Below are 22521 nucleotides of genomic sequence, written 5' to 3'. Positions count from 1 at the left end.
GTAGAAACATGTGTGCAATGTGTTTTCATTTAGAATGGACTATTATGATTCACCTGTCTCGCAGGGGGGGAAAATACATGTAATCTATGCACTTAAATAGCAAATGGAGGACACTTTTCCCTTGGTTCATTTTAATGCGAGCCAGGTAGCTATAAAACGAAGCAATGTTGTAAAGCGAAGCAATGTGCTTAAAATTAGGAGAGTTGAGAAATAATTATTGTCGGATCCCGAGTGGCGCAGTGGTCTAAGGCACTGCATCTCAGTGCTTGAGGTGTCCCTACATCCTGGTTTGATTCCAGGCTGTATCACAACCGGCTGTGTTTGGGAGTCCCATAGGGTGGTGCGCAAACCAGCATCGTCTGGGGTTGGCCGGTGTAGGCTGTCATTGTAAATAAGAATTTGTTCTTAACTGACTTGCCTAATTAAATAAAGATTAAATAAATAAAAAACGCAAGTGGAGGCTGCTGAGGGGTGGACGGCTCATAATAATGGCTGGAACTGAGCAAATGGAATGGCATCAAACACATTGAAACTATGTGTTTGATACCATTCCACGAGCCTGTCCTCCCCAATTAAGGTGACACCAACCTCCTGTGGTAGGCCTAGCCTATATAAAGCTGATGGCCTCTATTAAAAAGAGGATCCCATCACTCTGGTTTCTTAAGCTATTGCATAGCCTATAGAAATGGTGTGCAACATGAGCTCATTTGCTCTCATGAAGTGTTTGATTACATTTGTGTTGATGTCAGAGTGATTAGAGGGACAATAGAGTGCTGAGTACCAGACAGTTAGCAAGTTTGGGAGGCTACTAATGACCATCAGCAGCATCAGAGCTTGGAGAAGCCTAATTACCGTGACTAAATGGTCTCGTGACCGCCAGTGTGGTGGTAATACAGTCAGTCACCACCAGTGTGGCAGTAATATGGTCATGTATCAGCCCTAGGCACATGCTGTATTATATATTTATTCAACAGACCTATAATAATAAACATAGGGAAATTATACATTATCACATCCTCTTCACGAAAGGAAACCATTTTTGAACACAACTTTATTCAGTCAATATACTTTTATAGAAAAAAATCTTTGCTGCACAATTTGAGTCATAAGGAAAATATACTTTGCTGCATTGTTTGTATTAGCACTGCATCTCTTCTTTAAAGTAGTTCATCTCATGTCTCATTACTTGAGGCACTTATACACTGAAGAAGCTTTTTAAGTTGTCCATTGTTAATAACTCCAATACAATATAACCAGAGGAGGCTGGTGGGAGGAGCTATAGGGGGACGGGTTCATTGTGATGGCTGTAATAACTGGAACGGTATCACACATCTGGAAACCACGTTTGACTCGGTTCCATTTATGCCATTCCAATCAGCCTGTCCTCCGACAACTCCTTACACCAGCCTCCTCTGAATAACTGATGACTCTACAAAGTAAATAATATAGAATGAATGCAGGTTCTCATCCTACCCTGATTCCACCCTATACATTCCACACAGTACAAGCAGTTTGGTTGTCTGTTTCAGTGAGAAGTTTTCTGCTCCAAAAAGGCAAAGTCAACCACAGTTTTAAGTTCAATAATAATAATAAAAGTACTTAACCACCCATACAGCTGAAATTATCTTCAGTTATAGCACAAGTCTCAGGAAGTGAACAATGAATTTACCTACAGTAGATTGTTTCAACAATAGCAAGTGAATTACAACACAAGTATATAACATGTACACTTCCAGTGGAATATATTTACATAAAGCATAGAATGATAGTATGGAATGATGGCACTGTAATAAATGTTTTTCCAGACGACTTCTTCCTGGCCGGCATGGCAACAAGCTCCTCATCAGACTGTGGTCCTAGAGTGTGGAACTGCACCACCATCATCTCCTGAGGAACAACCAAATCCCTTCCACCCCCATGATTTACTTCATTACTCCTTCCACACGCTGACATTCTCCACACAGACCATCAGAAAACCAGCTTCATTACAAATATAGAAGATCTAAAGTGGAATTCCCCTGAAAAATCAACATGTTACTTTCCCACTTTGTCCTACCCATGCAATGATCTGACACAATGATTGTTGTGTCCTATCCATTCATCATCCTAGCTGTGCTTACATGGTTCAGAAGGCAACACCACCAGGCCAAAATGTACTGTAAGGCAGTAAAATACTTTCCACCCCTCTTCATCATGTCTACAAATCTGCAGTTCATGAGTAGTCACTTATTTACACACAGGTTGGTAATATTTGAGTTTAGTTCACAGACTTTATGTCAAGCTGTAGATGTAATCCCATTGTTAGTGAGCGCATGTGACAGTCCGCAACCTTTTTGCATCGGTGTATTGCACCCTCTTTTACAGTGTATATTTTGACGTGTGTGTGGCATGATAACGGCTCTATAATAGTGTGTTGACATTAGCATGAAGGTATCAGTATTCCGTTGTGGTGGCGTTAGAAGGAGGTGCTGGTCATGCTGCCAGGGGAGAAGAGACGTGGCACTCCTTCCTGCAGAGATGTCTCAACGTGTCTGTGGGCCAACTTCCCGTCCTCACCTGGATGGAACACACACACACACACACACACACACACACACACACACACACACACAATTATTCCCTCATACACTCTTTCCCACCCACAGAAACCCCACTCTCTGTGCCCCTGTATCCCTTGATCTCACTCAGTCCCCTATCAAACGTATACTTCTTATCCTTCTACTAACCAAGCACCAACAAAGCTTGTTTGGCAGCATCCCGCACGTCCTCCTTGTCCGAACGACAGAGATAGACCAGCTGGTCGATGCTCTCTTTGGCCTGCAGAACATTAAAAAAACAGACTGACTCCAGACACTAGGGTACGCACAGTAAAAAGAAAAACAGATTGCAGATGGAGATTGTTGAAGAGGTGTGACTAAGTGGTAAGACTGACCTTCAGACATGCAAGTGCTTTACAGCCACACACTCTCGTCTCCATACTTTCATTCTCCAGAAGCTCCAGACAGCTTACCAGGGCCTGGGGTAAAACACACTATAATTTTAACAAACACACACACTATATATATACACAAAAGTATGTGGAGAACCCTTCAAATTAGTGGATTCTGCGATTTCAGCCACACCCGTTGCTGGCAGGTTTATAAAATCAAGCACACCGCCATGCAATCTCCATAGACAAACATTGGCAGTAGAATGGCCTTACTGAAAAGCTCAATGTCTTTCAACGTGGCACCGTCATAGGACTCCATCTGTCCAACAAGCTAGACCTGCCCCGGTCAACTGCAAGTGCTGTTATCGTGAAGTGGAAACGTCTAGCATCAACAACGGCTCACCCACAAATTGGGAGGCCACACAAGTTCACAGAACGAGACTGCCGAGTGCTGAAGTGCGTAGCGTGTAAAAATAATCTGTCCTCGGTTGCAACACTCACTACAGAGTTCCAAACTGCCTCTGGAAGCAACGTCAGCACAAGAACGGTTAGTCAGGAGCTTCATGAAATGGGCTCCCATGGCCGAGCAGCCGCACACAAGCCAAATATCATCATGTGCAATGCCAAGCGTTGGCTGGAGTGGTGTAAAGCTCACTACAATTGGACTGGAGCAGTGGAAATACATTCTCTGGAGTGATGAATCACGCTTCACCATCTGGCAGTCCGACGGACAAATCTGGGATGTCAGGAGAACACCGCCTGCCCCAATGCATAGTGCGAACTGTAAAGTTTGGCGGAGGAGGAATAATGGTCTGGGGCTGTTTTTCATGGTTCAGGCCCCTTAGTTCCAGTGAAGGGAAATCTTAACGCTACAGCATACAAATAACATTCTAGACAATTCTTTGCTTCCAACTTTGGGGCAACAGTTTGAGGAAGGCCTTTTCCTGTTTCAGCATGACAATGCCCCCTTGCACAAAGCGAGGTCCATACAGAAATGGTTTGTTGGGATTGGTGTGGAATAGCTTTTCTGGCCTGCACAGAGCCCTGACCGCAACCCATTCGAACACCATTGGGATGAATTGGAACTCCGACTGCGAGCCAGGCCTAATCGCCCAACATCAGCGCCCAACCTCACTAATGGTCGTCGCTGAATGGAAGCAAGTCCCCGCAGAAATGTTCCAACATCTAGTGGAAAGTCATTTCAGAAGAGTGGACGCTGTTATAGCAGCACAGGGGGGACCAACTCCATATTAATGCCTATGATTGTGGAATGAGATGTTCGACAAGCAAGTGTCCACATACATTTGATCATGTAGTGTGAATCCACATGGGTGATCCTGTTATCTTCATAGAGTACACTTAAGATGTGTATTTCAGAAGTTATACAGTGAGCATGACCTTAAATCAGGGTTTTAAAAATATTCTTGACCAGGGATCCCCTCCCAGGCAGACTGTCGATTCAGGGACCCCAATCATACGTTAGCAATTCTTGTCTTATTAGCTGAATGATAATGGCAAGGAGAAGTAATCAACATTTTAAAATGAATAGATTGTTTTTCATTATTTTGACCTCCCTACATAACAATTGGAAGTGTTCGCTCTAACATAGCTAGAAATGTAACTCCAAACACATTTTCACTAAGAGCAGCTGATTAAACAAAAAGGTTAGCCAAGTATTGGCAAAACTTAAAGTCCAAGTCAAGAAAGCTTAACAGCAGCCAGCGGCTCTTGGTAGCCTATTCGCGGGCGCTTTTTCAAAGCCCATGTCAGATACTCCAGTGAGTGTAATTTGCTTAATTATTGACAACACAATATTAGGAGATGAGAAATAAAGTTGACATCATTAGAATATAAATATATATATAATATATAGCAGATATACTCTTCTCTATTTTAGGTATGTCATTTGAAATTTGTGAAGTCTGTTAGTGCTAGCGATATTCATAAAAACAATTTCCATTCGTAAAAAACAAACAAACAAACAAAAAAAAAAAAAAACTTTTCTGTGGACCCCCTGCAGTGCCCCCGGTTGAATCTCTTGGTCTCACCCGCTCTCGATGGCGTGGTTGGTTGGCTAGGCTCCGGAGCAGGGAGCTGGCAGAGGCAGACACCTTCCCCCGGGGGTCCCTGAGCAGCAGGCTGACAGCATGCATCCCCTCCCTCTTCAGGCTGCTCTCTGGAGGCCTCTTCAGGGCCTTCACCAGCACCTCCTGGTCTCCTGACTGCAGGCTCTGAACCAGCCAGACTGAGAAGGGGTATACAGAGAAGCAGAGAAAGAGACAGGACAGGGTGTGTGTTGGGGGAGGAAAAGGAAACCGAGAGAGAGAATAAGGATGGGGTTTGGAAAAGAAAATAGGAAAAGACAATAGGATGAGATTATGTTATAGTGGGTGTGGTGAAAGAACAACAATGAGAGGAATCATCCATTTAAATGCTGTACATTCATCATGACTGACCATAGAGCCAAGTGGCTGTCTGTAACCTGGTAAGACACATTAACAAAGTCATGAACACCAACTCCAAGCAATTCCGGAGGTCCATTCACTACCATAGTCAGTCTCCCAGACACTCACCCTCCTCTGCCAGTTCAGTGATGTGTGTGTCCAGCTCGCTCACTCCCTCTGCCTCCAGGTAGCTCCAGAACTGGAAGAGAGTCAGCATCTCTCTGGCTGCCTGGCCCCCACGCTTGGGCAACCTCCTCTCCAGAATCCTCTCCACCAGACGCAAGAACACTAGACACAGCACAGAGAGACATGGGTCCGACCTGACAGGATATCACTTTAACAGCTCTTCTCTAATGTGTGGGTCTGTGATAGCATATACGCCACTGGAATCAAAGCCAAGAGCATTGCATTGTAGATCACCTCCTGAGGGAGAGCGTTTTTCAACTATGTATTACTATGTTAAAATACAGTTTATTAGGTACACCAATCTCGTTCTGGGTCAGACCCAGCTTTGCCTCTAGAACAGCCTGAATTGTTCAGGGCATTTAAACGTTGCCCAATTGGTATCAAGGGACCTAACATGTGACAGAAAAACATTCCCCACACCATTACACCACCAGCCTGTACCGTTGATACCAGACAGGATGGGACCATGAACTGATGTTGCTTACGCCAAAATCCTGACTATGCAATGATGACCATACCACACCCAAAGTCGCTTAGCCACTCGTTTAGCCCATCATATGTTAAATTTGCCTGTCTGCTGCTTTATATAGCAAGTTACAGCCATGTGACTCACTACCTGTAGGAGAGAACCATTTTAGTGAACGGGGTGGTGTATCTAATGAACAGGCCACGAAGTAAATAAATGAATGAATGAAGGAATAAATAAATATATATACACACAGTTGAGGACGGAAGTTTACATACACTTAGGTTGGAGTCATTAAAACTTGTTTTCAACCACTCCACAAATGTCTTGTTTACAAACTATAGTTTTGGCAAGTCAGTTAAGACATCTACTTTGTAATTTTTCCAACAATTGTTTACAGACAGATTATTTCACTGTATCTCAATTCCAGTGATGTCATGGCTTTAGAAGCTTTAGGTACCACGTTCATCTGTACAAAGTATAAACACCATGGGACCATGCAGCCATCATACCGCTCAGGAAGGAGATGCGTTCTGTCTCCTAGAGATGAACGTACTTTGGTGCGAAAAGTGCAAATCAATCCCAGAACAACAACCTTGTGAAGATGCTGGAGGAAACAGGTACAAAAGTATCTATATCCACAGTAAAAAGGAGTCCTATATTGACATAACCTGAAAGACCGCACAGCAAGGAAGAAGCCACTGCTCCCAAAACTGCCATAAAAAAAGCCAGACTACGGTTTGCAACTGCACATCGGGACAAAGATTGTACTTTGGAGAAATGTCTTCTGGTCTGTTGAAACAAAAATATAACTATTTGGCCATAATGACCATCATTATATTTGGAGGAAAAAGGGGGAGGCTTGCAAGCCGAAGAACACCCTCCCAACCGCGAAGCACGGGGGTGGCAGCATCATGTTGTGGGGTGCTTTGCTGCAGGAGGGCCTGGTGCACTTCACAAAATAGATGGCATCATGAGGAAAGAAAATTATGTGGATATATTGAAGCAACATCTCAAGACATCAGGAAGTTAAAGCTTGGTCGCAAATGGGTCTTCCAAATGAACAATGACCTCAAGCATACTTCCAAAGTTGTGGCAAAATGGCTTAAGGACAACAAAGTCAAGGTATTGGAGTGTCCATCACAAAGCCCTGACCTCAATCCCATAGAAAACTTGTTGGCAGAATGTAAGTGTGTGAGAGCAAGGAGGCCTACAAACCTGACCCAGGTACACCAGCTCTGTCAGGAGGAATGGGCCAAAATTCACCAAACTTATTGAGAGAAGCTTGTGGAAGGCTACCCAAAACATTTGATCCTAGTTAAACAATCTAAAGTCAATGCTACCAAATACTAATTGAGTGCATGTAAACTTCTGACCCACTTGGAATGTGAAGAAATAAATAAAAGCTCAAATAAATCATTCTCCCTACTATTATTCTGACATTTAACATTCTTAAAATAAAGTGGTGATCCTAACTGACCTAAGACATATACTTTTTACTCGGATTAAATGTCAGGAGTTGTGAAAAACAGAGTTTAAAATGTACTTGGCTAAGGTGTATGTAAACCTCCGACTTCAACTGTATATTTTTAAAATATGTTTTACTGTCATATACACCAGATAGAGAAATGTGTTATTATACGCGATATTATCCATGATCGAGACAACAACAGTATCACACCTGTGTCTGCCAGGCTGGCTCCTCTCTCGGGCAGTCTGTTGGTGTAAGCAGCAGCCAGTGTTGTGAGGAAAGCGTCTGTGGAGGTGCTGTACACACTGCCATTGTCTGTACACTGTTGCCATAGCAATGTTGCCCCTTGGCACTGTTCTAACTGGGGAACCACTACTCCAAGAGAGAGACAGAAGGAAAAGAAAACAAGTTAGAGATGATAGTAATTGAATCTACAATTAGAGTAGTTAACCTTATTCATTATATCCTTAGCTGTGTCAGTGAGTAAACTAGTATGCCGTTTCATTGTCCTCTCAGTAGTAATGAACTCACCCTCATCTGCCTGAGTGGCTCCTCCAGGGGTCTCCTTGGCAACATGTCTGATAAGCTCGAGGACGCGGGCCTCCCTGAGTAGGCGGTCCAGAGCATACATCTCCCCACAGCGCAGAGGCCCAAAGGTCCCCAGCCTCTGCACAGCACAAACCATTGGGCGTCACATAGCCAAAATTGATACAACAAATCAGAACAATTGGTAAGACCACAGATGACACTTTAAAAAAATATATATCATTATTACATTAGAACTGGGAGCTGTTCCTCTGCTTATCAATCTGGACTCTGATCTCTCTTTTGACTAACATATCAAGACTGTTTCAAGGACAGCTTTTTTCCATCTACTTATCATTGCAAAAATCAGAAACTTTCTGTCCAAAAATGATGCAGAAAAATGTATCCATGTTTTTGTTACTTCTAGGTTAGACAACTACAATGCTCTACTTTCTGGCAACCCGGATAAAGCGCTAAATAAACTTCATTTAGTGTTAAATACAGCTTCTAGAATCCTAACTAGAACCAAAAAAAATTGATCATATTACTCCAGTGCTAGCCTCCCTACACTGGCTTCCTGTTAAGGCAAGGGCTGATTAAGGTTTTACTGCTAACCTACAAAGCATTACATGGGCTTGCTCCTACCCATCTTTCTGATTTGGTCCTGCCGTACATACCTACACGTACGCTACAGTCACAAGACGCAGGCCTCCTAATTGTCCCTATAATTTCTAAGCAAACAGCTGGAGGCAGGGCTTTCTCCTATAGAGCTCCATTTTTATGGAATGGTTTGCCTACCCATGTGAGAGACACAGACTCGGTCTCAACCTTTAAGTCTTTACTGAAGACTCATCTCTTCAGTGGGTCATATGATTGAGTGAAGTCTGGCCCAGGAGTGTGAAGGTGAACGGAAAGGCTCTGGAGCAACGAACCGCCCTTGCCGTCTCTGCCTGGCCGGTTCCCCTCTTTCCACTGGGATTCTCTAACCCTATTACAGCGGCTGAGTCACTGGCTTACTGGTGATCTTCCTGTCTGGGATCCTGACCTGTTCACCGGACGTGCTACCTGTCCCAGACCTGTTGTTTTCAACTCTGAGACAGCAGTAGCGGTAGAGATACTCTTAATGATCGGCTATGAAAAGCCAACTGACATTTACTCCTGAGGTGCTGACTTGCTGCACCCTCGACAACTACTGTGAATATTATTATTTGACCATGCTGGTCATTTATGAACATTTGAACATCTTGGCCATGTTCTGTTATAATCTCCACCTGGCACAGCCAGAAGAGGACTGGCCACCCCTCATAGCCTGGTTCCTCTCTAGGTTTCTTCCTAGGTTTGGGAGTTTTTCCTAGCCACCGTGCTTCTACACCTGCATTGCTTGCTGTTTGGGGTTTTAGGCTGGGTTTCTGTACAGCAGTTAGATATCAGCTGATGTACAAAAGCTATATAAATAAATTTGATCAATAATTTTGGCAGCACAACACAAAATCAGATCACCTATGTATGAGATTTTAATTCTTCAACTAATTTGGTTTAGAGCCTCATACATAAGAGGACTGCAAACTGGTTAAATCAACATTGTTTCAGTGTAACTTGTCAACGTATTGCGATGTGGAATCTACGTGAAAAATACATTGGGTTTGAAAAAAGTCTACATAAATTGTTTTGAGGTTGAAATTTCAACCACAGGATTATGTCATTATGGTAACGGTTGAATTTGTACCTTTAAAACAGATTGTCAACGTTATATCCTTTCTCAGAAAAATAGATATATAGGCTGGGCAGCACCTATTACTGGAGAATTGATCTATCAATAGCTACCCTTTGGTCTCCCATCCAAGGTTTAATTAAGCCCTGCCTGGTTATTTGTCACGGACTATTACCAATATGCTATCGTGATCATGATTGTTGAGAGATCTCCACTAAATAGATTTTATCTAAGTAATTCCAAAGGGTATCAAAGTCATTCCAAAAGGGTAAGTTTAACAGAGCAAATGAAATGTGACCATACTTTATCTATCAATCATGCCAATTAGGTCTACATAGCATTTGCAATGTCATCAGCAGCAATGCTTTTAATTCAAACCAGAATTGAACTAAAAATAGACAAAATAGGCTTGGGTTTCAAACGCTGGATAATTTAATTCCAGTTTGTCTACAAATTAAAACTGAATAAATTGGATTCATCTCAATCAAAAATGTAAGTTGAAGAAAGACTACATCAAACCAAAATATATTTAAAGTTTGATTTGATTTAGTCTTATTCCATAACTTTGTTCAGATGGTTTAGATGGAGATGTGAATCAAACATATGAATTATATTTTTTGTAGACAAACTGGAATTAAAGCCAGACTAAGTCAGTGGCACAGATGTACAGTGCTTTCAGAAAATATTCAGACCCCTGGACTTTTACACTTTGATAAAATTGATTAAAATATAGATTTTTTTCTCTCAATCTACACACAATACCCAATAAATGTCAAAGCAAAACAAGTTAAAACACTTTTGCGAATTTATAAATAAAAAAATGAAAAATTATCTTTACATAAGTATTCAGAACTTTTACTCAGTACTTTGTTGAAGCACCTTTGGCAACGACTACAGCCTCGGGTCTTCTTGGGTATGACGCTACAAGCTTGGCACACCTGTATTTGGGGAATTTCTCCCATTCTTCTCTGCAGATCCTCCCAAACTCTGTCAGGTTGGATGGGGAGCATCACTACCCAGCTATTTTCAATTCTCTCCAGAGATGTTTGATCGTGTTCAAGTCCGGGCTCTGGCTGGGCCACTCAAGGACATTCAGAGACTTGTCCCGAAGCCACTCCTGCGATGTCTTGGCTGTGTGCTTAGGGTCGTTGTTCTGTTGGAAGGTGAACCTTAGCCCCAGTCAGAGGTGCTGAGCGCTCTGGAGCAGGTTTTCGTCAAAAACTCTACTTTGCGCCATTCATCTTTTCCTCAATCCTGACTAGTCTCCAAGTCCCCACCACTGAAAAACATTCACACAGCATGATCCTGCCACTGCCACCATGTTTCACCGTAGGAATGTGCCGGGTTTCCTCCAGACGTGATGCTTGGCTTTCAGGCCAAAGAGTTCAATCTTGGTTTCATCAGACCAGAGAATCTTGTTTCTCATGGTTTGAGAGTGCCTTTTGGCAAACTCCAATCGGGCTGTCATGTGCCTTTGACTGAAGAGTGGCTTCCGTCTGGCCACTCTACCACAAAGGCATGATTGGCATACAAAGGCATACCCCTTGACTTGTGTTACAGCCCGAATTCAAAATCGATTAAATATATGTTTTTTTCCTCACCCATCTACACACAATGACCAAGTGAAAACATGTTTTTAGAAATGTTTGCAAAATCATACATGTTAGAATCATATTTGGCAGCGATCACAGCTGTGAGTCCTTCTGAGGTTTGCACACCTGGATTGCACAATATGTGCACATTATTCTTTTCAAAATCCTTCTAGCCCTGTCAAGTTGGTTGTTGATTATTGCTAGACAGCCATTTTCAAGTCTTGCTGTAGAGATTTTCAAGACGATTTAAGTCCAAACTGTAACTAGGCCATTCAATTAATTTCTTTGCCTAATTTCTGCATATTTATTACTTTAGTGCCTTTTTGCAAACAGGATGCATGTTTTCATAATATTTGTATTCTGTACAGGCTTCCTTCTTTTCACTGTGTCATTTAAGTTAGTATTGTGGAGTTACTCAAATGTTGTTGATCCAGCCTCAGTTCTCTCCTATCATAGCCATTCAACTCTGTACCAAATGTACACCGGTTTAAAAAGTGTTGAACTCATTGAGCAGTTCCTTCCTCTCCGCAACAGAGTATACCATTCAATGTGAATTTAATAACTTCACCATGCTCAGAGATTTTCAATGTCTGCTTTTATTATTTTGACCCATCTACCAATAGGTGCGCTTCTTCGAGGCATTGGAAAACCTCCCTGTTTTTTGTGGTTGAATCTGTCTTTGAAATTTACTGCTTGACTGAGGGACCTTACAAATAATTGTATGTATAGTAGGTCTTCACATTTTCTGTAATAATCAATAGAGCATATCGTAAGGCATTTATCAGTCACTTGCACCATGTACTTTTAATTGAATTAAACTGCAATCCAGGGCCCGGTTTCCCAAAAGCATCTTAAGGCGAAGTTCATTGTTGGAACCTTTGTAGGAGCATCGTTAAATCTCTGTGCTGTTTCCAAAACTAATGTTGAAGTTTCACTTGAAAACGCTTGTTATTTACGGATTGCCTCAGACCACTCGTAGGACAGCTAAGTGTGTCTTTATACACAGAAGATCTCCGGTAAACACAGACTCTCTGTGACCGCTAATAACTTCAAAACTAAAGTTGATTACAAATAGACTAAAGTTGCCAATGTTTTTGCAATTGTTACAGAGGATAATGCCTCAAATGAAAACAGAGATGACTACATTGAAAGCTCAATATGGTAGGCCTATAGACTACATGTCTATATATTTCAAATCATATCGACTACGGTCTATAATTTGACTCCATATATTTAAATGATGTGTAACATGTTCGCAATTATGTGCGCCTCAATATTTGCAGCCATAGTTATAATATCTCTCTAGAAGCTGATCCGTTGTCAGTATTGTGGAATAATTCTAATGTTAAGGTAAGATTTGTATGGAGAAAGCTGATCCAAGAGCAGCGCTGCTTTTCTTTTTGATCCTCCTAGTATCAATACATGCGTCACATAGTGAGCGTTCTCTCTGCATGGTGTTTTGGGAATTGTAGGAACAATGCATTGTTAAAACCCTCGTAAGACTTTAAATTCCAGGGCTATCGGGAAACTGGGCCCGAGTCATTTGGTCGTGCTATTAGATGAAGCAGTGATATCACATTAATCTGCTGTATAAATAAACTTAATATCTGACATTGTATTCCAATTCGAACTTTGCTGTGTTTTTGATTGAAAGCGCAATGATAGACACTAAACCAAAAATCTGAAAAAAAAATCCCTAGAAATGTTGTGCTTTCAGTTGGTTGAAAGTAGTGACAATACATTAGTAATTCAACTAACTTTGGCTGTCTTTTTGAGTGGGTGAATATTCTGTAGGTTGTAATGTTATTGCTCAACCAAATATTACCCAATTATCCACTATGAAATGCCATGGTGTGTGTTTGCAGTGGTGGGAAAAGTACCCAATTGTCATACGTGCGTAAAAGTAATAATAATAATAATAATAATAATAATAATAATAATGCCATTTAGCAGACGCTTTTATCCAAAGCGACTTACAGTCATGTGTGCATACATTCTACGTATGGGTGGTCCCGGGGATCGAACCCACTACTAAGTAAAGATAACTTAATAGAAAATGAAAGTCACCCAAAAGTCACCCAGTAAAATACTACTTGAGTAAATGTCTAAAATAATGACAGAGTCACCTATGATTCACTAAACACTATTTTGAAAGAGGACGCAAAGTACCGTAATCATATGTTTTTGTTTCAGTCTCCATCTCCACTAACCAAAGTTAATTGTATGGATATTTTTTCTATTAATAATGAGAAAGTATCAAAAGTATAAATAATTTAAAATTCTTATATTAAGCAAACCAGACGGCAGAATTATATATATATATTTTTTAAATTTACGGATAACCAGGGGCACAATTTACAAACAAAGCATTCGTGATGAGTGAGTCCACCAGATCGGAGGCAGTAGCGATGACATGTTAATAAGTGCGTGAATTGGGCCATTTTCCTGACCTGCTAAGTGTTAAAAACAGTACTTTTGGGTGTCAGAGAAAATGTATGGAGTAAAAAGTACATTATTTTCTTGAGGAATGTTGTGAAATATGACTATAGGTTGTCAAAAATATTAAAGTACAGATACTCCAAAAAACTACTTAAGTACTTTACACCACTGGTGTTTGTTACTCACCAGAAGTTGGGCGCTGCAATTCTTCAGATGAACCAGTAGGGCATGGTCTAGAGCTTGGCAGCCAGTGCTCACAGGTCCATAGGAGGGGGACTCCCAGCATCTCTTCTCACAGTCTTCATCTCCCCCTGCACTCTCCTCTGATGGCCTGCCGGGGGCACTGTGGTGCTCACTAAACACAACATCCACACAGGAGCACAGATAGAGTATGAGCATTTTTTATTTATTTAACTAGGCAAGTCAGTTAAGAACAAATTCTTATTTACAATGACGGCCTACCCCGGCCAAACCCGGACGGCGCTGGGCCAATTGTGCGCCGCCCTATGGGACTCACAATCACGGCCGGCAGTGACACCTCTTGCACTGAGATGCAGTGCCTTAGACTACTGCGCCACTCGGGAGCCCAAAGAGGGTGGATAAATGAAGATAGTTCAAATCCGTCAGTTTACCAGTTCAAATCCGTCAGTTTACCAGTTCAAATCCGGCAGTTTACCAGTTCAAATCCGTCAGTTTACCAGTTCAAATCCGTCAGTTTACCAGTTCAAATCCGGCAGTTTACCAGTTCAAATCCGGCAGTTTACCAGTTCAAATCCGGCAGTTTACCAGTTCAAATCCGGCAGTTTACCAGTTCAAATCCGGCAGTTTACCAGTTCAAAGTTTACCAGTTCAAATCCGGCAGTTTACCAGTTCAAATCCGGCAGTTTACCAGTTCAAATCCGGCAGTTTACCAGTTCAAATCCGGCAGTTTACCAGTTCAAATCCGGCAGTTTACCAGTTCAAATCCAGCAGTTTACCATTTAAAAAAAGGTATTTTTGACACTAATGCAATAGCCACTGGATCTAGTCTACTTTGTCCATTGACTTCAAATAAAATCACATTTGATTTGTCAAATGTCCCAAATACAACACATGTAGTAGACCTTACTGTGAAATGCTAACTAACTTAACCAACAATGTAGTTTAAAAAAAGTGTGTGCTAAATAAACAAAGAAAATAGTAACATGAAATAACAAGGCTATATACTGTACAAGGGGTACTGGTACTGAGTCAATGTGCAGGGGTACGGATTAGTCGAGGTAATATGTACTTGTAGGTAGGGGAAAGTGACTATGCATAGATCAGGTCACCAACCGAGGCATTCCTAGTCAATCAATGTTAAAAAACCCAATATAAAGCCTTGCGTTCATATTTTTTTATTTTTTATCAGTCTTTATCAGTCCTGCAACAGTGGGCCACAAACAGATGCAGGTATGTGTCTGTGGTTGGAGGAAAGTTTCATCACACCATGGGTTGAGGATCCACCAGGGGAAGAAGGGGTGTTTGGGTAAAGAGAGACAGAGAACTCGCATTGATTACTTTCTGCGAAAGCGATCAAATCAGTCGAATGAAGCACAGCAACTGGACGCAAACCATAGTTTGCAGTGCATCAGTACCACTGTCATGGAGGACGTAAACTCAAGCACCGAAGTAGCAACTGAGGTGGAACCAACAACAGGAGTGGAACTCACCCAGCCTCCCAGACCTGCAGTCGAGAGGAGACTACCAGGGCACAGACCGTATGTGAAGTGGCCTGGCGCCAGTGACAAGAAGTTGTGGGAAACAGTGAATACTGACCTTACCTTGACCCTCGAGAAACTTCGAGGCACAGTGGAGAAGAAGTTGGAGAGGATGGGGGACATCATCTATGAGTACGGGACAGAAAGATTTGGAGTGGAAGAGGCAAAAGGGAGAAAGGTTCCAACCCCACCAGTTTCCAGGAGGCAACAAGAAATCAAGCGCCTCGTTCAAGAAAGGCGGCAGCTTAAGAAACAGTGGAAGAAGGCCTCGGAAGTGGAAAAGGAGGGCATAGAGGCACTTCAGGCTGACATCAAAACCCGGTTGGCATCCCTCCGTAGAGCAGAGAACCTACGGAAACGCAGAAGGAAAAAAGAACAAACTAGAACTCGATTCTATAAAGAACCCTTCAAGTTCCTTAAAAGTATCTTCACAAAAGAAAAAAGTGGAGCTCTAAAAACAACAAAGAAAGACCTAGAGGAGCACATGAGAACAACAAACGTTGACTCAAAGCGACATGAACATCTGGCCATCCCATCAGATATCCCACCCATTGAACCCCCGGAACTTGAGATCAGCCCTCCGACATGGAAAGAGGTGGAAGACACAGTTCGACGGGCAAGAACAGCATCAGGCCCGGGGCCAAATGGAGTCCCGTACAAAGTGTATAAGAACACACCAGACGTCCTGAGGTTCCTCTGGAGGCTTATGAGAACAGCTTGGCAGAAGAAGATAATACCCAAAATGTGGCGTAGGGCAGGCGGGGTCCTGATCCCTAAGGAGAAGGATGCAGTGAACATCAGCCAATTCCGCCCAATCTCCTTACTGAATGTCGAGGGAAAAATCTTCTTTAGGGTCATTGCCCAGAGGATGGCCGAGTACCTACAAAGGAATGCGTACGTCAATACATCTGTACAGAAGGCAGGAATATCAGGGTTCTCTGGCTGCTTGGAACATTCCAGCATGATCTGGCATCAGATCCAAATGGCCAAGGTGGAGAAAAGGGACCTCCATGTAGTCTTCCTCGACCTCGCCAATGCATTTGGCTCTGTGCCCCATGAACTCCTGTGGTCTGCCTTCAGATTTTTCCACATACCGGACACCATCACAAACCTGGTGAAGTCGTACTTCCAGGATCTGCAGTTCTGCTTCACCACCTCATGGCAGTGCCTGAATGTAGGTATAATGGCGGGATGTACCATTTCTCCGTTGGCATTCACAATGGCAATGGAGGTTATCATCAGATCTTCAAAATGGGTTGCTGGTGGACAGCGAGTCGACTCTGGTTTCCGCCTCCCTCCACTCAGAGCCTACATGGACAACATTACAACATTGACCACCACTGTCCCATGCACCAGGAGACTGCTCAGAAAACTTGAGGAGAACATCAGCTGGGCCCGTATGAAGATTAAACCATCCAAGTCACGCAGCATCTCAATTGTGAAGGGAGTACTCTCTGACCTGAAATTCTTCATCGGAGATGACCAAATCCCAACAGTGTCTGAGCAGCCGGTAAAAAGCCTTGGAAGGTGGTATGATGCAAGCCTGAAGGACAAAGACCAGGTGCAACAGCTGCGCAAAGACATCAGTAGTAGCCTACAGTCCATCGACAACACCCAGCTACCTGGAAAGTTAAAGGCCTGGTGTCAGCATTTTGGTCTCCTACCCCGGGTGTTGTGGCCCTTAGCACTGTATGAGGTTCCAATCTCAACAGTGGAGAAGATGGAAAGAGGAGTCACAGGCTACTTAAAGAAGTGGCTTGGAGTTCCACAATGCCTTACCACCATAGGCCTCTATGGAGATGGTGTCCTCAAGCTGCCCCTCACCAGTCTAACAGAGGAATTCAAGTGTGCAAAAACCAGGCTCCAAATGACACTGAATGAATCTCGAGACCCAGTGGTGAGCAACAACGCACCGACCTTGGCAACTGGGCGCAAATGGAGGCCAGGAAAAGCAGTCCAGGAGGCAACAGCAGCCCTCAGACATGCTGACATTGTGGGTCATGTTCAGCAAAGGAGAGGAGACCTTGGGCTAACTAGCCGTGCTGCTTGGAGTAAGGCCACTGCACCAGAGCGGCGGAAGATGGTAGTGCAGGAAGTACGCCATCAGGAGGAGGCTGCAAGGTGGGCCAAGGCAGTCTCTTGCCAAACAGGGACAGTGGGACAGTGTGGAGAAGAGGAAGATCAGCTGGAAGGATCTGTGGGCCATGGAAGCGAGGCGGTTGAGCTTTTCCATCAGAGCAACATATGACGTCCTTCCAACACCAGGTAATCTTCACCAATGGTATGGTGAAGATCCGGACTGTGCCCTCTGTTCCATGCCAGCCAACCTCAGGCACATTCTCACAGGCTGTAAAACAAGCCTCGCCCAAGGACGCTACACTTGGCGTCACAACCAAGTCCTTAAAAACCTTGCGTCCGCCCTGGAGGACAAGCGAGCTGCCACCAACTCCCTACCACCCACAGCAGCATCATACTCCTTACGGACAAACTTTGTCCGCGAAGGGGCTAAACCACCGAAGAGCAGCTCTACACCATTAGAACGAGACCAGCTGCCCTTGGCCCGCGACTGGAAAATGCTAGCTGACATTGGCCGGCAACTTGTGTTTCCTCCGGAGATCGCAACCACCACCCTAAGACCTGACATGGTGCTCTGGTCCCGTTCACTCAATAAGGTCTTCATCATTGAGCTCACAGTACCCTGGGAAAACTCAGTAGATGAGGCTTATGAGCGAAAACATCTGCGCTATGCTGATCTAGCTGCCGAAGCACGGCATCATGGCTGGAACACAGAAGTCCGACCAGTGGAGGTGGGCTGCAGAGGTTTTGTGGCAACATCTACAACCAGACTGCTTAGAGACCTGGGAATTAAGGGCCAGAGCCAGCGTTCGGCAATCAAAGCTGTATCAGAGGCGGCAGAAGGCAGCAGTCAGTGGCTCTGGATGAAGAGGAAAGACCCCAGCTGGGCCCCGAAGTTAGAGGGCCAGGAGGTATGCGGTCAACAATGATTGACTCAGGGAGGAGGACTCCCCTGCCATGCATAGTCCCATGGGATGTTGGCTATCAACAACAAGGCAACTCCTATGACTAATTGGCAATGGGACGCAAGCGTAGGATTGATCACCCTGTCGCTGGCCGCCTTTGAGGAGGGTGTATAGTGTGAAAGGCCAAAACACCCTAGGAACCAAAAAGGTACACTACTGACGATGCGCTCCCCAAATTTCACCACGCTCACTGTTCATTAACTCTTGGAAGTGCTTGCACAAAGGATAGTAACATCTCATCCTGTGTTCTTGGAATCTTGCGTTGCTGGCGGTAGGTGCACTTGATTCAGCTGCCCTACGCACTGGGTAAGCAAAGTATTCACATTTTTAACCATTTCATGTGCTTGAAGGTAGAAACTCTGCCTGTGTGTCAAGCACAAAGTAGATGCCCTAACAGACTTGCCAAAACTATAGTTTGTTAACAAGAAATGTGGGGAGTGGTTGAAAAACAAGATTTAAATGACTCCAACCTTAGTATATGTAAACTTCCGACTTCAACTGTATGTATGTATGCATGTATGTATACGTGGGATACAATCCTCCCAGCTCCGCAGATTTTTCTGCGAAGAGACAATCAGATCATTTGTTTTGGTAGCAAAAATATCTCACTGTCAACAGTGAAGAAGCGACTCCGGGATGCTGGCCTTCGAGTCAGAGCTGTCCAGGTGTCTGTTCTTTTCCCCATCTTAATCTTTTATTTTTATTGGCAAGTCTGAGAAGGTGTTTTCTTTGCAACTCTGCCAAGAAGGCCAGCATCCCGGAGTCACCTCTTCACTGTTGACGTTGAGACTGGTGTTTTGCGGGTACTATTCAATGAAGCTGCCAGTTAAGGACTTGTGAGGCATCTGTTTCTCAAACTAGACACACATGTACGTGTCCTCTTGTGCACATGGGCCTCCCACTCCTCTTTCTATTCTGGTTGGAAACAGTTTGTGCTGTTCTGTGAAGGAAGTAGTATTATTGCATGGAATAGCCTTCATTTCTCAGAACAAGAATAGACTGACGAGTTTTAGAATAAAGTACTTTGTTTCTGGCCATTTTGACCCTGTAATCAAAACCACAAATGCTGATGCTCCAGATACTCAACTAGTCTAAAGAAGGCCAGATTTATTGCTTCTTTAAATCAGAACAGTTTTCAGCTATGCTAACATAATTGCAAAAGGGTTTTCTAATGATCAATTAGCCTTTTAAAATGATGAACTTGGATTAGCTAACACAACGTGCCATTGGAACACAGGAGTGATGGTTGCTGATAATGGGCCTCTGTGCGCCTATGTAGATATTCCTTTAAAAAACTGCGGTTTCCAGCTACAATAAGCATTTACAATGTCTACACTGTACTTCTGATCAATTTCATATTATTTTAAATGAAAATAAATGAAATTTCGAAGTGACCCCAAACTTTTGAACAATAGTGTATATTTATTTATTGTTGAAAATAATTTTGGGGATGGTAAAACATTTCAGTGTTAATTTAAATGTCTAAAACCAGATAAAGTATGTAGAGAAAACAATAGAGCTATAGATTTATAAATAAGATCATCTTTGAGAACTAACACCAAAATAAAAACTAGACAGTCAGGGAGAATCTAAAATTCCCAAAATGTCGTGGCACGGGCCCATTTATTTTGTTATGTTTGAGTCACTCAGATAGCATAAGAACATGGCATAATCCAAGTGTAGAATTGCAGGAATCTGTATTTAAAACTGCAACAACAAAAATCTACCCCATAGCTTGAACCTTTTGGGGCTAGGAGGCAGAATTTTCACTTTTGGATAAATAGCGTGCCCAATTTCAACTTCCTGCTACTCATGCCAAGAATATAAGATATGCATATTATTCATAGATTTAGATAGAAAACACTCTGAAGTTTCTAAAACGGTTTGAATCATGTCTGAGTATAACAGAACTTATGTAGCAGGCAAAACCCAGAGGACTAACTGTTCAGATCCCCCCCCCCTCTCTGTTCCCTGGGTTGTCTTTTCCAAGGGATATTTCATAGGAACCTGTTGTCAGTTTCTACCGCTTCCACTGAATGTCACCAGTCTTTGGAATTTGGTTGAGGTTATTCCTTTGTGCAATGAAGAAGTAGGCCAACTAGGAACACTTTTGTGAGTTGCGCAAGACGTGAAAAGCAGCACTGGTTTGTTTTCTTTCCTGTATTGAACACAGATTGCCCCGTCTACAATTTGATCGATTATTAGCGTTTAAAAATACCTAAAGTTGTATTACAAAAGTCGTTTGAAATATTTTGGCAAAGATTATAGGCAACTTTTGAAATATTTTCTAGTGACGTTGCGTTTTTTGAAAGCTGTTTTTTTCTGGATCAAACGCACTTTATAAATGGACATTTTGGATATATATATGGACGCAATTAATCAAACAAAAGGACCAATTGTGATGTTTATGGGACATATTGGAGTGCCAACAAAAGAAGTTTGTCAAAGGTAAGGCATGTTTTAAATTTTTTTCAGTGTTTTGTGAAGCGCCCGCAGGGTTGAAATATGCGAACTCCTTTGTTTACTGCTGGTGCAGGCTATCAGATAATAGCTTCTTATGCTTTCGCCGAAAAGCATTTTTTAAATCTGACATGTTGGCTGGATTCACAACGAGTGTAGCTTTAATTGAGTATCTTACATGTGTGTTTTATTGAAAGTTTGAATTTGATAGTATTTTAGTATGTTATTGCCATCTTCCCTGGCAATTGGCCAGTTGAGACATTTGCGTCCCGCCTATCCCTAATTAAGCAGAAAAAGGGCAAGAGGTCCTTTAAAATGGTTGGTTGTGACATTGCCTTTAGCCACAAGAGTAGCCCCCCCCACACTAACTTTGCCACTGCTGCTGAATAAAATCCTAGGGGAAACACTGAGTACATCAGGAGAGTTGTTGCCAAAGAGTGGCAACAACAAGAGCCATGACCTAGCTCTACATGTCATGTCACATTTAGACCAGGGGAAGGCATTATCATTCAGAATACCAATGAACTTCTCACATCCAGCATATTTAAAGCTGTGTTGTGGAATCACTAGATGGCCGTAAGTGAACACAGGGAAATATAACTCCTTTACGAGCAAAACTTGTAATCTGTATAACTGTGATATAATTTAGGGAGGGAAGCCATGTTATGGAACCTGACCTGTCCATCACACTCCTCTTCTCACAGTTCTCCTCATCTTCATCCTCCAGGTCTGAGGTGTTGAGAAAGTCAAAGCTGCCCAGGGCTGTCTCCACCGTCAGACTCTGGACACTGGACGAACGACTGCAGGTGCGGCCCTTCAGAATACACTTGTTATGGAGAGACATGCACACATGTACTCGCACATACAGAACACACACAAAAAATATTTTTCACCAATCCACTTTAATGCCATATAGAGTGCATTAAGAAAGTATTTATACCTCCTGACAGATTCCACATTTTAATGAGTTAGACTGAATTCAAAATGTATTAAAACACACCTTCCCCCCCTCACTCATCTACGCAAAATACCCCATAATGACAAAGTTGTTTAGACATCTTTGCACATTTATTGAAAATTAAAGTATTCACAGCGCTGAGTCAATACTTTGTAGATTAACCTTTGGCAGCATTTACAGCTTTGAGTCCATCTTTGAGTCATCTTGGGAATGTCCTTCAGCTTTGCACATCTGGATTTTGAGATTTTCTCCAGTTCTTCCTTGCAGATTTTCTCAAACTAGCTGGAGGAGTAGTGGTAAACAGCAATCTTCAAGTCTTTCCATAAATATTCAATGGGATTCAAATCTGTGCTTTGGCTGGCCTACTCAAGGACGTTCACATTTTTCTGAAGCCATTCCAGCATTGCTTTGGCTGTATGTTTGAGGTCATTGTCTTGTTGGAACGCAAATCTTTGCCCCAGTCCAAGGTTGTTTGCATTTTGAAGCAGGTTCTCAACAAGGAATTGCCTGCATTTGGCACCATTCATTGTTCCCTCTATCCTTACCAGTCTCCCAGACCC

The 22521-nt window shown here is 42.8% G+C and overlaps 1 protein-coding gene across 5 annotated transcripts in view; it reads right to left on the bottom strand.

Annotated features, from left to right (window-relative positions):
* Positions 1 to 1031: 1031 nt before the first annotated feature.
* Positions 1032 to 22521, bottom strand: part of LOC124037112 (rho family-interacting cell polarization regulator 1-like) — a 91709-nt gene continuing 70219 nt past the window's right edge. For 3 of the 5 annotated variants that reach the window (XM_046351782.1, XM_046351766.1, XM_046351788.1), the window contains 9 exons: positions 21681 to 21829; positions 13950 to 14118; positions 8028 to 8163; positions 7707 to 7868; positions 5503 to 5661; positions 4978 to 5174; positions 2933 to 3016; positions 2727 to 2817; positions 1032 to 2556 (listed from right to left, as the gene is read on the bottom strand). In XM_046351782.1, the coding sequence (XP_046207738.1) occupies positions 2456 to 2556; positions 2727 to 2817; positions 2933 to 3016; positions 4978 to 5174; positions 5503 to 5661; positions 7707 to 7868; positions 8028 to 8163; positions 13950 to 14118; positions 21681 to 21829 (1248 nt within the window). In that variant the 3' untranslated portion in view covers positions 1032 to 2455. The remainder of the gene's footprint in view (positions 2557 to 2726; positions 2818 to 2932; positions 3017 to 4977; positions 5175 to 5502; positions 5662 to 7706; positions 7869 to 8027; positions 8164 to 13949; positions 14119 to 21680; positions 21830 to 22521) is intronic. The other 2 variants (XM_046351774.1, XM_046351796.1) reach the window with 1 other exon arrangement.

Source organism: Oncorhynchus gorbuscha, linkage group LG01 (assembly GCF_021184085.1).
Source record: "Oncorhynchus gorbuscha isolate QuinsamMale2020 ecotype Even-year linkage group LG01, OgorEven_v1.0, whole genome shotgun sequence".
Taxonomy (NCBI): Eukaryota; Metazoa; Chordata; class Actinopteri; order Salmoniformes; family Salmonidae; genus Oncorhynchus; species Oncorhynchus gorbuscha.
The sequence above is the reverse complement of the archived record's forward strand: the minus strand, read 5'-3'. Positions and strand labels throughout refer to the sequence as shown.